The 14,955-nt window shown below is 40.9% G+C and overlaps 1 protein-coding gene across 10 annotated transcripts in view; it reads right to left on the bottom strand.

Moving 5' to 3' along the window:
• Positions 1-1,732: 1,732 nt before the first annotated feature.
• The window catches only part of Fyb1 (FYN binding protein 1), a 148,526-nt gene continuing 135,303 nt past the window's right edge, over positions 1,733-14,955 (bottom strand). For 5 of the 10 annotated variants that reach the window (XM_006232019.5, XM_039102839.2, XM_008760785.4 and 2 more), the window contains 3 exons: positions 8,490-8,523; positions 6,508-6,539; positions 1,733-4,302 (listed from right to left, as the gene is read on the bottom strand). In XM_006232019.5, the coding sequence (XP_006232081.1) occupies positions 4,280-4,302; positions 6,508-6,539; positions 8,490-8,523 (89 nt within the window). In that variant the 3' untranslated portion in view covers positions 1,733-4,279. The remainder of the gene's footprint in view (positions 4,303-6,507; positions 6,540-8,489; positions 8,524-14,955) is intronic. The other 5 variants (XR_005500334.2, XR_010063637.1, XR_010063635.1 and 2 more) reach the window with 4 other exon arrangements.

Genomic DNA, 14,955 nt, shown 5'->3' with positions numbered 1-14,955 from the left:
ATGAAGCAAAGAAGTGCAGACCGACAGGAGTCGGATGTAGATCTCTCCTGAGAGACACAGCCAGAATACAGCAAATACAGAGGCGAATGCCAGCAGCAAACCACTGAACTGAGAATAGGACCCCCGTTGAAGGAATCAGAGAAAGAACTGGAAGAGCTTGAAGGGGCTCGAGACCCCATAGGTACAACAATGCCAAGCAACCAGAGCTTCCAGGGACTAAGCCACTACCTAAAGACTATACATGGACTGACCCTGGACTCTGACCTCATAGGTAGCAATGAATATCCTAGTAAGAGCACCAGTGGAAGGGGAAGCCCTGGGTCCTGCTAAGACTGAACCCCCAGTGAACTAGACTGTTGGGGGTGGTCGGCAAGGGGGGGAGGATGGGGAGGGGAACGCCTATAAAGAAGGGGAGGGGGGAGGGGGATGTTTCCCCGGAAACCGGGAAAGGGAATAACACTCGAAATGTATATAAGAAATACTCAAGTTAATAAAAAAAAAAAAAAGTGACAGTAGCTGAAACCAAGTTGGAGCAGTCTGGAGACTGAGTGTATCTTGAGAACTTGAGAAAGGATGAACTCTCAAGAGAAAGAATTCTCAAACTCCGGTTCCAAATTCATATTTAGGGTTACTTACAAAGGATTTCCAAAATTACTCTCCCCACATTTGGTTCAGATTATCCCAGGGTGCAGATACAGGCTTTAATAATGGTTCAAGCTGTACTGTGCTTGCTCTGGTTTCCCTGGAAGAATGACAGCAAGATGAGCTGAAAATGGGGGACAGGGAGAAACAGGTGCGGGAAAGAGAGTCAACTAGGAAAGGTGGAGGAGCCCAGTGGCTGTCTGAAGTGCATGCCTGCCCCAGTGAAGTTGGGAGATAAAATGGTTGGGACTCTGGCGAGGGGTTAGTAAGTCCCCTGGGGAGGCCTCAACTGAACCTGCTCCGGGAACAGTCTGTACATAGCCTTCTACCCTTGGTATCCTCAGTTGTTGGTTAGGACAACCTGTAGGTATCCTTCCTAATCTCCGTACAAGACTGGTGATGCTTCCCAGAGTACTGACTGTAGTGGGAGCCTCTCGTTCATCCAATTCCACACAACTGGAGGAATCTGAGGCTGTTGTACAGCTGGCATATGGACTTCAGCCATTTTCAGCCAATGGAATGAGAAAGGAATTGGATTGTAGGTGAAGAGGTATTTGTGTTCGGGTTAAAATGTTAGGTTTTCTCACAGCTGAGAAATGTTTTAGTATACATTCAACATACATAGAAAAGCCACTCAAAGCAAGTTAAAGATAGAGAGGAAGGAAGGAAGGGAAGAAAGGAGGGAGAAAAGAGAGCCTTGGCAGAAGAGGAGGAAGAGGGAGAGAGGGAGGGGCGGGATAGAGGAGGTAGAAGGAGAATGAAGAGCATGGATTGTGTGGGAAGAAGCTCGGAGAGAAGTTGGGGGAAATAGGGGACCTCGGTTATGGCTTTCAATTCGGTGTTTTACACTCTGAATGGTCTGAATGTGGGTGAAGTTTTGGTGGCGGGGAGTTGAAGAGAGCTGTACTTAGCTATTTCTAAGACAAAATAGAAAGAACCGAATCAAGAGGCACAGGGGGAGAGTTTGGTTATGAATAGGAAGCTGAATGAGACACAGGGAGGGTGATGCAGGCCTCTCCTGTAGATACAGCATGAGCTAAGGGAGAGGAAAGCCAATGTCCTTGATGGGTAGAGGAAACACAAGACAGGGTCACGTGCTGAAAAGGTATTTTATTGGCAGCTCTTCTCACACGACAAAATTCCACACACAATCTGTAACAAAGATCACATTTAGTATATTAAAATTAACACTTCAAATATATATTAAATAATTACTACACAAATCTCTCATAGGTGCCTATCCATTTCTTTGACTATAAATCAAAGCTGAAATATTCTCTTGATCTAATTTGGGATTTTAAAAAGCTTCCATTTGCATTGAATTGTGCTACTCTTAATCAGGGAGAATTACTGGAAATGCAGGTTAGCATATAATTTATCTTTGACGGCAAAGTTACCGAACAACCACTTTGAGCCAGGTAATTTTTATCTAGTGATAAAGAGAGTTTATCACAAGGATACTTGATGGCTAATACCACTAGACTACTTCCTGATCGGAGGCTAGTCGAGATAAGTAATTCCCAACCCTGGAGACTCAGCCTGCATGCTATATGTTTAGCTGTAGGCACTGCTGTTTCAAAAACACTTGACTAGGTAGCAGCATGCCTTTGGTCTTAGCACTTGGGAGGGAGAGGCAGGTAGATCTCTGTGAATTCAAGGCCAGCCTGGCCTACAGATCGAGTTCCAGAACAGCCAGGGAAATCCTGTTAAAACAAAACAAAACAAAACAAAAAACCAACAACAAAATAAAACAAAACAAAAAACTCCAAAAAGCAAAAAACAAAAAATACCCACAAAAACAAACAAGCAAACCCAAAACAAAATAAAAAACAAAACAAAAAACTTAATAAAACCCTAACCATTTGAAGGCTTTGTGCTATTTCACAGATTTTTCAATCTGTATGCACATGTTCCTATGTGAGAGGATATAGATATGTATAGGGTCCGAAGGACACCATAGCTGTTGTTCCTCAGTTGCTGTTCATCAATGACACAAGTCTGTCATTGGTGTGGGACTCACCAATTAGGCTATACAGGGTGTCCACTGAGCCACAGGAACCTTCCATCTCTGCCCCTCCAGCATTGAAATTGCAAGCACACATCTCCACATACCGTGTTCATCTGGGATTTGTGGACAGAATTCCGTTTTCAAGCTTGCCTGCAAACACTTTTACCAACTCAGTTATTTCTCTATCCCATACAATTTTTACTTAAAAAAAATTAATCCAGAAACTCCGATGGAACTTTGGAATTTACATATGTAATGTAAATTGCATACATACATGCAAATTGATACATATAAAATGTAAATTGATACATATATAATGTATCCATCGTTATTTAATCAATGATTTCAAATAGAAAAAAGAAAGAACTTCTGAGGTGTACATCTGAGACTGAGGGACTGTAAAAGCTTGAAGTTGGTAGTAGGAAAAGTGCTGGGACAAACTTACAAGAACACTGGGAGAATAATGAATATTGCCAAGGTTTAGCATGGTCAGTAATAGAACCAAGGTTGTCAGGATTCAGTAATTTCAAAAAGCATTACCTCAGCCGTTACCGTCTTGGATGCTGGAGTGCTCTGTTTTGGATCATGGTGGGTAGTGTTCTTAGCAGACAAAAGCCAGTGCTATTTGGCTGGAAAAGGTGGTGAGGAATAGGTCTCAGTGGGGAGCACCCAGGCCATTGGGATTTATTGCCTTGTGTTTCTTCTGCTCAACAACTTTCTGGTAAAGGGTTTATAAACATCATGAAGTTCTGCAGAAGCAACTGACAGCAAAACACAAAACCCCTTCCAAGAGACTTCACAGTAAAGCATCACCAGCACCTAAAAGGAGAGTGAGTTTCAGGGTTCTTTCTCGCAGTGTTCTTAATTGTCAGATAGCCTCCTCCATTTCTCTAGTTAAGGGTGGTATTTAAACAGGACACAGAATTCAACGATGTGTGTGCGGATCCACAAGAATAAGACTTTAGACTCCTGTGTGCAGGTTAATCTTAGACGTGCATGCAGAGCGTAAAGCACGCTTATCAAATAATTAACGTATGATTTCTCAGTGAACAAAGAGGAGCCAAATGATAGAAATGTTCCACCGTCGCTCTACTCTCTCAGGCCCTCGAGGAGTTAGCGCTGTCTTTGGTGGGGTAGGTAATCTGAGGGGATGATGACAAGTGAAGGCTGTCTTCTTGTGGGATTCAAAAGTCCTTCTTTGTGTTCTTCTTTTCTTTCTTTCCTTAAAGAGCGTGCAGCAGAGAAGATTCCCTACTGGTGGTCTAGGCAAAGTGCATAGTTGAAGCAAAATGAGATCCTTAAGCCAGTGTGGTTGCACAAGTTGGTTGTCTCAGTGGCTGAGGCTGAGGCAGGAAGATGGCCTAAACTACACAATAAGGAACCCTGGATAACAACAACAACAACATCATCAACAACAACAACAACAAGGATTAAAGAAAAGATTTTCAATATCTCTTATATCTCATTACTGATTTCCTGGCATTTTCCAAGTTTAAAACTTCAAAACTTTATAAAGAGATTGAAATTTCATTTTGTACATTCATTTCTTTTCCTATAACACCCAAGAACATTCCAATTAAAATTCATGTTGGCCACTCAGAGGCACAGCGGGATGGACAGAGCTACGTGCTAGTCGTTGTCATAGATGCAACCTGGAAGAAAGAAAATATAACTTTAATTGATTCACGTATGGGTTTTCGTGTGTGTGTGTGTGTGTGTGTGTGTGTGTGTGTGTGTGTGTCTGTTCGTGTGTGTGCAGGCGCATATGCACATGAGTGTGGAGGCTGGAGGACAACCTCTAGTGACCTCCTCAGGAACCATGTACTTTTTCTGAAACAGGGTCTCTTAATCTTACCAGTTAGAGAGAGCCCTGGGATCTCCCGTCTCTACTTCCCCAGGGCTGGGATTACAAGCATTTGCCATTGCCTGCCATTTCCATGTGTGTTCTAGTGATCAGACTCAGTTCCTATGGTTGCAACATAAGCTTCACCCCCTGAGCCATTCTTCTAAGCCCCTATTATGGTTTTGAAGGCAGGTCCTCCCGAAGCCCAAGATGCTCTCAAACCCTATAAATCATTGAACAGGACTTTCAACTCCCGAGTCTCCCGTCTTTATATCCTAAGTTACCACACCTGGCCTTAAAATTTTAAATACAGATTGTCTACAACACACCTTAAGTGTTTCAAGTCACAAGTCTGAATAAGACAATCCAGAATTAAGATGAAAAGAAAAGTAAAACTGGCTTATTTTACATTAAAAATGCTAAGTGAAATGCCATAGATTTATTTTCTGTACTAGCTGTGTTCTATGCCAATTTGACACAAGCTAGAGTCATCACCACTTCTATAAGATTGCAGGAAAGCCTGTAGGGCATTTTCTTAGTGATTGATGTGGGAGGGTCCAGCCCATTGTGGGTGGTGCCATCCCTGGGCTTTATAAGAAAGCAGATTGAACAAGCCATTGGGAATAAGCCAGTAACCAGCACCTTTCATGGGCTCTGCCTTCACATTCCCGCCCTGTTCTTGTCCTGACTTCCTTTGATGATGGACAGCGATGAGGAGGTATAGTAGACATATACTGGCTTTTGGTAATGGTGTTTTATCACAGCAACAGTAATCCTAAGACCCCTTCGTTGGTAATCCAATTTGAACAACATTCATAGACAGATTTATTCCCCATCAGTTGAGATGGAAGATTAGTTATTCTGGCATTACATCACTGTTTGGAAATGAGATTAGTTAAACATCAACAAGTACCACAAGCTCAAGAGACTAAAGGATCAGGTCTGGGGAGTGACTTAGCCTGTGAAGTACTTGGATGCAAGCAGAAGAAACAGGTTTGATCTCAGAACTGATGTAAAAACAAAACGACAAAAACCTGGATGGCGCCAAGTCCTGCAGTGCACACTTTTAACCCAGCACTTGAGAAACAGAGTCAGGCGGATCTCTGAGTTCAAGGCCAGACTGGTCTAGGCAGTAACTTCCAGGCCAGCAGGAGCTACGCAGTGAAACCTGGTCTCAGCAAAACATACACACATGAACACGCATGCACAGGCGGGCACACAACATGATGAGGAATGTGCATATTTTGTTGAAATTGATGCTCTAAGTCATCATTTAGAAACACCTGACGCTTTTACTCATGTTATTAGTTATGAAATATGTACCTGTTAATTGATCAAAGGTTTATTGCTCTCACATTTCAGCATTTGCCAACTCTACGGTTGTCCTATTTCAGTATTTGTTCATTTAGGATTTGTTAATTTCATATTCTAGAGGTTGTAAAAAATGAGTCTATTGCTAACTACTTGAATGTTTCAGTTGCTACAGAATGAATATTACGAGTTTTAAAAGGTTCCTAATTAACTGAATGAGAATGTATTTCTCAGCGATTAAAAACAAAAACAAAAACAAAATCTTAACTCAGGTTACGATACAAAATTTACCAAATACTTTTCCCTTCCCTCCATTCCTTCCTCCTTCTTCCTTCTCTCCCCTGTTCTGTTGCTTTTTTGACACAGGGTTTCATGTAGCCTAGGCTTGGCCCCCAGTTTTTATTGTGTGCTTAAGGCTGCCCTTAAACTTCTGATCTTCCTGCCTCTACTGCCCAAGTGCTGGGATTACAAGCCTGAACCATCACGGCTATTTTATAGTTTCTTATTCTGGATAATAAAAATGCTTTGCTTTTCTTCAACTTCTTAATCTTGCGTGAAGATGATCCCCTTCTCCCCACGACACCAGAATCATTCTCTTCCTTCGAATTTTTGAGAAACTCAAATTCCGATCAGCTCTGATGACTCTCATTAAGCCAGCAAGCGGTTTTTACTGTTCCTGTGGAGGGCGCCGCAGAAGACTTACCATCAGCGATGTCGTCGTAGATTTCTCCATCACTGCAAACACAGAAAACCATTTTTATTTTGTAGAAAATATCTTCCCAACATTAACATACAGAAGAAGACAGCGATGATACGGTTGCCACGTAACAGACGCATCTAGAGGTGAAAGGTGAGGCTGTGCGCGTGGATGCGGAAGGGGACAAAGGTTTTACATTCGTCTTTGCAGCTTCCTTCCCTGGCTTTGTCGACTCCTACCTCATTCTATAAACAGAATGACAAGCACACGCTGTGAGAGCACAGACCGTGCCCTACTGTGAGCTTTGCCACGGGCATAGGACATCTGAACTCCCTAAGAACCACCCTCCTCCAGGGGCCTCAATCCAAAAGTGCAATGAATTTTAATGGGTATTAATACTACACTCATACCTTTACTTGAATTTCAGGTGTTCTAAGTTTTAAATAAATGAAACATAATATTTAGCCTAGAAAACAGATATACCATTTCTGCGTGTTTCTAGTTACAATGTATATATATCGTTTAAAGTATTTAAATACTAATCCTGGAATATATAGCCATTATGGAATTTTGTATACTACTTACTGTGAAGGTCACATCCACCACAGTAATTTTGGCTATTTTTGTGTTTTCAGGCTTTGCTTAGCCCTGAATCTTCATGAAGTATTCTATTAACAAACACTGAGCAGCTGTTATGCACTGGGAGACTTATAAAATATGAGTCAGATGTAAGCTTTGATTGGAAAAGTGTATAGTCTAATGAGTGATCTTTAAACTGCAAAATAATATATTATAAATGTAAGCACAGTCTTGTGTTGGATACAGTTCCAAGCACCAGAGCAGTGAGGTAGCTGTGTTACTTCGTGTAGACATGTTCTTCGTTCCTGCCCTATCTTTATTATGGCAGCAGCATCTGGCCCCTTGTGGCTGCCAAGTGTGGCAGATACTGTGAGCTTCCTATGTCTTCTGTTTAGATCCTTTCTCTGAGATGGAAGGAGGGTTTGCCTAATGGAAAGCTGATGTGAATTCAAAGAATTCTCAACCACCGTGCAGCCCTCACTGATGAAGATGCGCTGCTGTCTGTAACACACCCTTCCCATAACATTTGCATCTTTCTTAGAACAGGGCGGACAGCAGTCCTGCGCCCACCACTGTAACACCATTGAATGCTGCTGAAGAACAGTACGCTGTTAGAGTTGGTTTCTGTCTGCTCTCTTCTGGCTTGCTGACAGTACTCATAACATGTGTGGTCTATTCAGACGTGTGTGTCCTGTTGCTCATGGTTAATGGCTTGTGAATCCTTGGGTCTTACATTATGTCAGTTTTACAAAAATGTGTATTGCTGTGTGACTCAGCCTGATAGTGGGGTTAATCTTAAGCTCTGGGTTTCTTGGAGTTAGAATCTTACAGTGTTTTGGAGGAGTCTAGGGGCTTAAAGTACTAGGCTGTGACAGGCAGTGAAAAGGTCTTATTCACAAGAATACAAGAGTCATTGATGGCTATCTTTTTTTGTTTTTAGGGGCATGGGCATACTTTCAATAAGGGCAACATGATAGAGTACCGTGCCTGGTGTGAGTGTAGAAAAGCTTCAGTCAGAGGCGGAACTATGACATAATAACTGGTGATATCAGTACCTAACACACAGGCAGTGGTTGGCTCTAATTAGGCCACTTCAAATACTACAATAATTAGTGAGCAGAATGCAAGCAATTAATGAAGGGTAGTGGCTTTGCTTTGTGTGTCTTCAGCAGACAGCTCAATGCCTATATAAGTAAGACGATTCACCACGAGTGAGCCAGGCTTCCTTCCTAATTAAGACTGGCACGTTCACTTTTGTTATTGGCACTATTATATTGATACAAAGGTAATGTATCCAATTTATTATGAAATCGAATTCATTGTATTATGGGAGCAATATTAATACTTTTTCCTTGAGGAAGCCATGAGATTCTGTTAACAGACACAGTAGTAGAAGAAAACGGCCTTACTTGTCCACCAGGTAACTCCGAAGGACGTAACCATCTATAAAGGAGAAAGGAAATGCATTTTTAATGACAGATGCAGTTTTGAAAATATTTAATATTAACGACAGATACAGCATTGAAAATATTTAATATTTAGTTTCATCAGCTGAAAGACAAGCGAGTAATTATAATAGACTGAGGGTCTGAAGAGATGGCTCAGTGGGTAAGAGCTCACGCTTCTCAGCCTCAGGCTCCAGTGTGAGGCCATCACATCAGACAGCTACTCATGGCCCATAGCTCCAGGTCCAGGGGTTCCAACACCATGTTCTGGCTTCTGCAGGCACCCACACATGGTACACCCACACAGATACACACACCCACGGTAATAAAAATAGAAAATCTTTAAAAAGATAGCATGGACTAATTATATGTATATAGAACGTGCCCACAGAGGAATTCGATCATGTTTCTGCTGCTGTCACCCATACTTTCTTTCCCCTCCTCTATTCTACTTCTCTTTTCTTTTTATTAAAGTCAGCCTGAAAGGTAATTTCGTGATCGTGTTTCTATACATAAGTCCTTACACTTTTGTCTAAATTATTCTCTTCTCTGGCTGCATCCCCTGTGCCCCTGTCCTTCTCTTGATGGTTCCCTCCCTCCTTCCATCGGTCCCCTTCTGTTTTCACGTAACATGATTTCATCGTCCCCTTCCCCACCTCTAAGGTTGCCCCCTCTCCTCTCTCACCCCCTTCCTCTGCCCTCTCCCACATACAGTTTAGATAGAAGTTCCACATTTGAGAGAAAACATGCAGCCTTTGTGTCTCTGAATCAGCTCCATTTTGTTTAATATAATCATTTCAAAGTCAGAGGACAGCTGGCAGGAATCTGGTCTCTCCTGCCACCATGTGAGTGACAGGGTTGCTAGTGATTGAAAAAGAATATGCGTGTGTGTGTGTGTGTGTGTGTGTGTGTGTGTGTGTGTGATTATACATATATGTACATATATACATATATATCAATATATATATACAAAATTATAAACTGTTGATAAAGACTGGAAATTTTTCTAACATTAAATGTTTCCATTAAAAAAAAATCCCTGGAAGATAATGAAAAAAATAAAGTTTATGAAAGGAAAACGTAAACCACTGTTTTAGAGATTAAAGATGATTAGTATTTGCTGAAGCTTTTAGGTAATTTTCTTTTCAATTAAATTACTTTTAACTTAAAACTCATTTATGATAAAATGTTGCAGGCCTGGTTAAGCCACCACTAGCAGTCCTTTACATAACTAAAGTTAATAATTCATAATACACAGCTTAAATATCTCGACTTCACCAACTAATTATAAAAGCTATATTTTCTTCTGCTCTCAAACTTAGTGTCTTTCCTCCTGTATTTGCCTTGCTCAAGAGTTCTAGGTAACAGCTTTCTGCTCTGGTGAGGATTCCTCTGTAGCTGCTATTGTTCAAATCTGATCTTTTCTCTGCCTCTTGTGCTGTCTCTTCTCTGTGTGTGTGGGAAGCGAGGGAGGGAGAGATCAATGGCTGTGAATACTGAAGAAAACTCACCAAGATAAAGGAGGTCACCTGTGGGAGGAGGCCCTGCGACTCTACGGTAGTTCCACGATGGTAATTTAGGGCTTGCTAACTCTAAAACCTCTTATAGAGAGGTTTTTAATGTAGCATAGGCTTTGCTGTCTGGCGCTTTCAAGTGCTAAGACTTCGTTCTATTCCAGGACGGTTTTGTGATAGTGTCAAAACAAATGACTTACCATGATTGGTTATGCAATCCTGGCAGTATACTTTCTAGACGTTCTTTCTTTCTTTTTTTTTTAATGCAGGGAGAAGAATGTTCTCCGTGTTCCGCATGGTGTGTGCTCACTTACCAGAATGAGATATTAATAGAGAATATGAAAAACTCTCAATGAACAAAACAAAATCATGGTCATGGTGCAGAAAGCCTTACAATATTAAGAGTATTGATATTCCCGGGATTCTCACATGTCACATTAAGCAGTCATTTGGAAGCCTTCTGCTCACAGAAGAACAAAAGTCTTGAAATACATGGTGGGGTAGAGTGGTTAGCAAAATAACACCCGCCCCTTGTATGTGCCAGTCACTTTCTCCCTAAAATGTTTGCCTGCCACCCTTGCCTCAGGGCTAACAACTCACCCTTGGGAAGGCATTGGAAGAATGGAGTTACCAATGAAATAGACAATAGCTATGGGAAAATATAAATAATCTTTATTTTGCATTTTCAGTTTTTCCTTAACCAAATGGATGTCTATCACTTGTTTCTCTGTTGTATTTGCAGAAAATAAAATTAAGTTACTGTTGGTCTCCTGCAGTTAAAAACATATAATCGTATTGTGTGACCTTGTCCAGGCCAGTGAACTGATGTCAAACTTGAAGGGATATGAAACACGATGAATGGTACATAATATTAAATGTGATTTATTATTCTGGTTTTCACAAGACCTAATCTATCTCCTTTTCTTCTCTTTCTCCTCTGATTGTTTCTGAGACTTGCTATTAGAATGACTTTGAACAATCTGTCTGTCTATCATCTATCAATCAATCTAACTATATCTATCTATCTATCTATCTATCTATCTATCTATCTATCTATCTATCTATGTATAATCCATCCATCCATCCATCCATCCATCCATCCATCCATCCATCCATCCTATTTTCAGATAAGTTTTCACTGTATTGCCCAAGATTGCCTTGAACTCCTGATTTCAAGAGATGTTCCTCAGTCAGCCTTCCAAGTACTGAGTTTTTAAGTGTGGGCTATCACAGATGGTCCAGATTGACTTTTTAAGTTCCTGAATACATTTCTTTTCAGTAAGCATCTATTGTTAAAAACAAAACAAAACAAAACAAACAACAAAGAAATGATCGACTAATTTGTGATGATGTCCAAACATTTGAAGTTTCTTTCTTTGATGCCCAAGGGAACCAGAACACTGCAGCCATAAATACCTCCTTATTTATGCCTCCTTCTCTCTTTTTTTTTATTAATAACTTGAGTATTTCTTATATACATTTCAAGTGTTATTCCCTTTCCCGGTTTCCGGGCAAACATCCCCCGCCCCCCTCCCCTTCCTTATGGGTGTTCCCCTCCAAACCCTCCCCCCATTGCCGCCCTCCCCCCATAGTCTAGTTCACTGGGGGTTCAGTCTTAGCAGGACCCAGGGCTTCCCCTTCCACTGGTGCTCTTACTAGGATATTCATTGCTACCTATGGGGTCAGAGTCCAGGGTTAGTCCATGTATAGTCTTTAGGTAGTGGCTTAGTCCCTGGAAGCTCTGGTTGCTTGGCATTGTTGTACTTTTGGGGTCTCGAGCCCCTTCAAGCTCTTCCAGTTCTTTCTCTGATTCCTTCAATAGGGGACCTATTCTCAGTTCAGTGGTTTGCTGCTGGCATTCGCCTCTATATTTGCTGTATTCTGGCTGTGTCTCTCAGGAGCGATCTACATCCGGCTCCTGTCGGTCTGCACTTCTTTGCTTCATCCATCTTGTCTAATTGGGTGGCTGTATATGTATGGGCCACATGTGGGGCAGGCTCTGAATGGGTGTTCCTTCAGTCTCTGTTTTAATCTTTGCCTCTCCCTTCCCTGCCAAGGGTATTCTTTTTCCTCATTTAAAGAAGGAGTGAAGCATTCACATTTTGATCATCCGCCTTGAGATTCGTTTGTTCTAGGGATCTAGGGTAATTCAAGCATTTGGGCTAATAGCCACTTATCAATGAGTGCATACCATGTATGTCTTTCTGTGATTGGGTTAGCTCACTCAGGATGATATTTTCCAGTTCCAACCATTTGCCTACGAATTTCATAAACTCATTGTTTTTGATAGCTGAGTAATATTCCATTGTGTAGATGTACCACATTTTCTGTATCCATTCCTCTGTTGAAGGGCATCTGGGTTCTTTCCATTTTCTGGCTATTATAAATAAGGCTGTGATGAACATAGTGGAGCACGTGTCTCTTTTATATGTTGAGGCATCTTTTGGGTATATGCCCAAGAGAGGTATAGCTGGATCATCAGGCAGTTCAATGTCCAATTTTCTGAGGAACCTCCAGACTGATTTCCAGAATGGTTTTACCAGTCTGCAATACCACCAACAATGGAGGAGTGTTCCTCTTTCTCCACATCCTCGCCAGCATCTGCTGTCACCTGAGTTTTTGATCTTAGCCAATCGCACTGGTGTGAGGTGAAATCTCAGGGTTGTTTTGATTTGCATTTCCCTTATGACTAAAGATGTTGAACATTTCTTTAGGTGTTTCTCAGCTATTCGGCATTCCTCAGCTGTGAATTCTTTGTTTAGCTCTGAACCCCATTTTTTAATAGGGTTATTTGTTTCCCTGCGGTCTAACTTCTTGAGTTCTTTGTATATTTTGGATATAAGGCCTCTATCTGTTGTAGGATTGGTAAAGATCTTTTCCCAATCTGTTGGTTGCCGTTTTGTCCTAACCACAGTGTCCTTTGCCTTACAGAAGCTTTGCAGTTTTATGAGATCCCATTTGTCGATTCTTGATCTTAGAGCATAAGCCATTGGTGTTTTGTTCAGGAAATTTTTTCCAGTGCCCATGTGTTCCAGATGCTTCCCTAGTTTTTCTTCTATTAGTTTGAGTGTGTCTGCTTTGATGTGGAGGTCCTTGATCCACTTGGACTTAAGCTTTGTACAGGGTAATAAGCATGGATCGATCTGCATTCTTCTACATGTTGACCTCCAGTTGAACCAGCACCATTTGCTGAAAATGCTATCTTTTTTCCATTGGATGGTTTTGGCTCCTTTGTCAAAACTCAAGTGACCATAGGTGTGTGGGTTCATTTCTGGGTCTTCAATTCTATTCCATTGGTCTATCTGTCTGTCTCTGTACCAATACCATGCAGTTTTTATCACTATTGCTCTGTAATACTGCTTGAGTTCAGGGATAGTGATTCCCCCTGAAGTCCTTTTATTGTTGAGGATAGCTTTAGCTATCCTGGGTTTTTTATTCCAGATGAATTTGCAAATTGTTCTGTCTAACTCTTTGAAGAATTGGATTGGTATTTTGATGGGGATTGCATTGAATCTGTAGATTGCTTTTGGTAAAATGGCCATTTTTAACTATATTAATCCTGCCAATCCATGAGCATGGGAGATCTTTCCATCTTCTGAGGTCTTCTTCAATTTCTTTCCTCAGTGTCTTGAAGTTCTTATTGTACAGATCTTTTACTTGCTTGGTTAAAGTCACACCGAGGTACTTTATATTATTTGGGTCTATTATGAAGGGTGTCGTTTCCCTAATTTCTTTCTCGGCTTGTTTCTCTTTTGTATAGAGGAAGGCAACTGATTTATTTGAGTTAATTTTGTACCCAGTCACTTTGCTGAAGTTGTTTATCAGCTTTAGTAGTTCTCTGGTGGAACTTTTGGGATCACTTAAATATACTATCATGTCATCTGCAAATAGTGATATTTTGACCTCTTCTTTTCCGATCTCTATCCCCTTGATCTCCTTTTGTTGTCTGATTGCTCTGGCTAGAACTTCAAGAACTATATTGAATAAGTAGGGAGAGAGTGGGCAGCCTTGTCTACTCCCTGATTTTAGTGGGATTGCTTCAAGTTTCTCTCCATTTAGTTTAATGTTAGCAACTGGTTTGCTGTATATGGCTTTTACTATGTTTAGGTATGGGCCTTGAATTCCTATTCTTTCCAGGACTTTTATCATGAAGGGGTGTTGAATTTTGTCAAATGCTTTCTCAGCATCTAATGAAATGATCATGTGGTTCTGTTCTTTCAGTTTGTTTATATAATGGATCACGTTGATGGTTTTCCGTATATTAAACCATCCCTGCATGCCTGGGATGAAGCCTACTTGATCATGGTGGATGATTGTTTTGATGTGCTCTTGAATTCGGTTTGCCAGAATTTTATTGAGTATTTTTGCGTCGATATTCATAAGGGAAATTGGTCTGAAGTTCTCTTTCTTTGTTGTGTCTTTGTGTGGTTTAGGTATAAGAGTAATTGTGGCTTCGTAGAAGGAATTCGGTAGGGCTCCATCTGTTTCAATTTTGTGGAATAGTTTGGATAATATTGGTATGAGGTCTTCTATGAAGGTTTGATAGAATTCTGCACTAAACCCGTCTGGACCTGGGCTCTTTTTGGTTGGGAGACCTTTAATGACTGCTTCTATTTCCTTAGGAGTTATGGGGTTGTTTAACTGGTTTATCTGTTCCTGATTTAACTTCGGTACCTGGTATCTGTCTAGGAAATTGTCCATTTCCTGAAGATTTTCAAGTTTTGTTGAATATAGGTTTTTATAGTAAGATCTGATGATTTTTTGAATTTCCTCTGAATCTGTAGTTATGTCTCCCTTTTCATTTCTGATTTTGTTAATTTGGACGCACTCTCTGTGTCCTCTCGTTAGTCTGGCTAAGGGTTTATCTATCTTGTTGATTTTCTCAAAGAACCAACTTTTGGTTCTGTTGATTCTTT

Source organism: Rattus norvegicus, chromosome 2, assembly GCF_036323735.1.
Source record: "Rattus norvegicus strain BN/NHsdMcwi chromosome 2, GRCr8, whole genome shotgun sequence".
NCBI lineage: Eukaryota > Metazoa > Chordata > Mammalia > Rodentia > Muridae > Rattus > Rattus norvegicus.
Note: the sequence above shows the minus strand (reverse complement) of the source record. Positions and strands in the feature narration are given on the sequence as shown.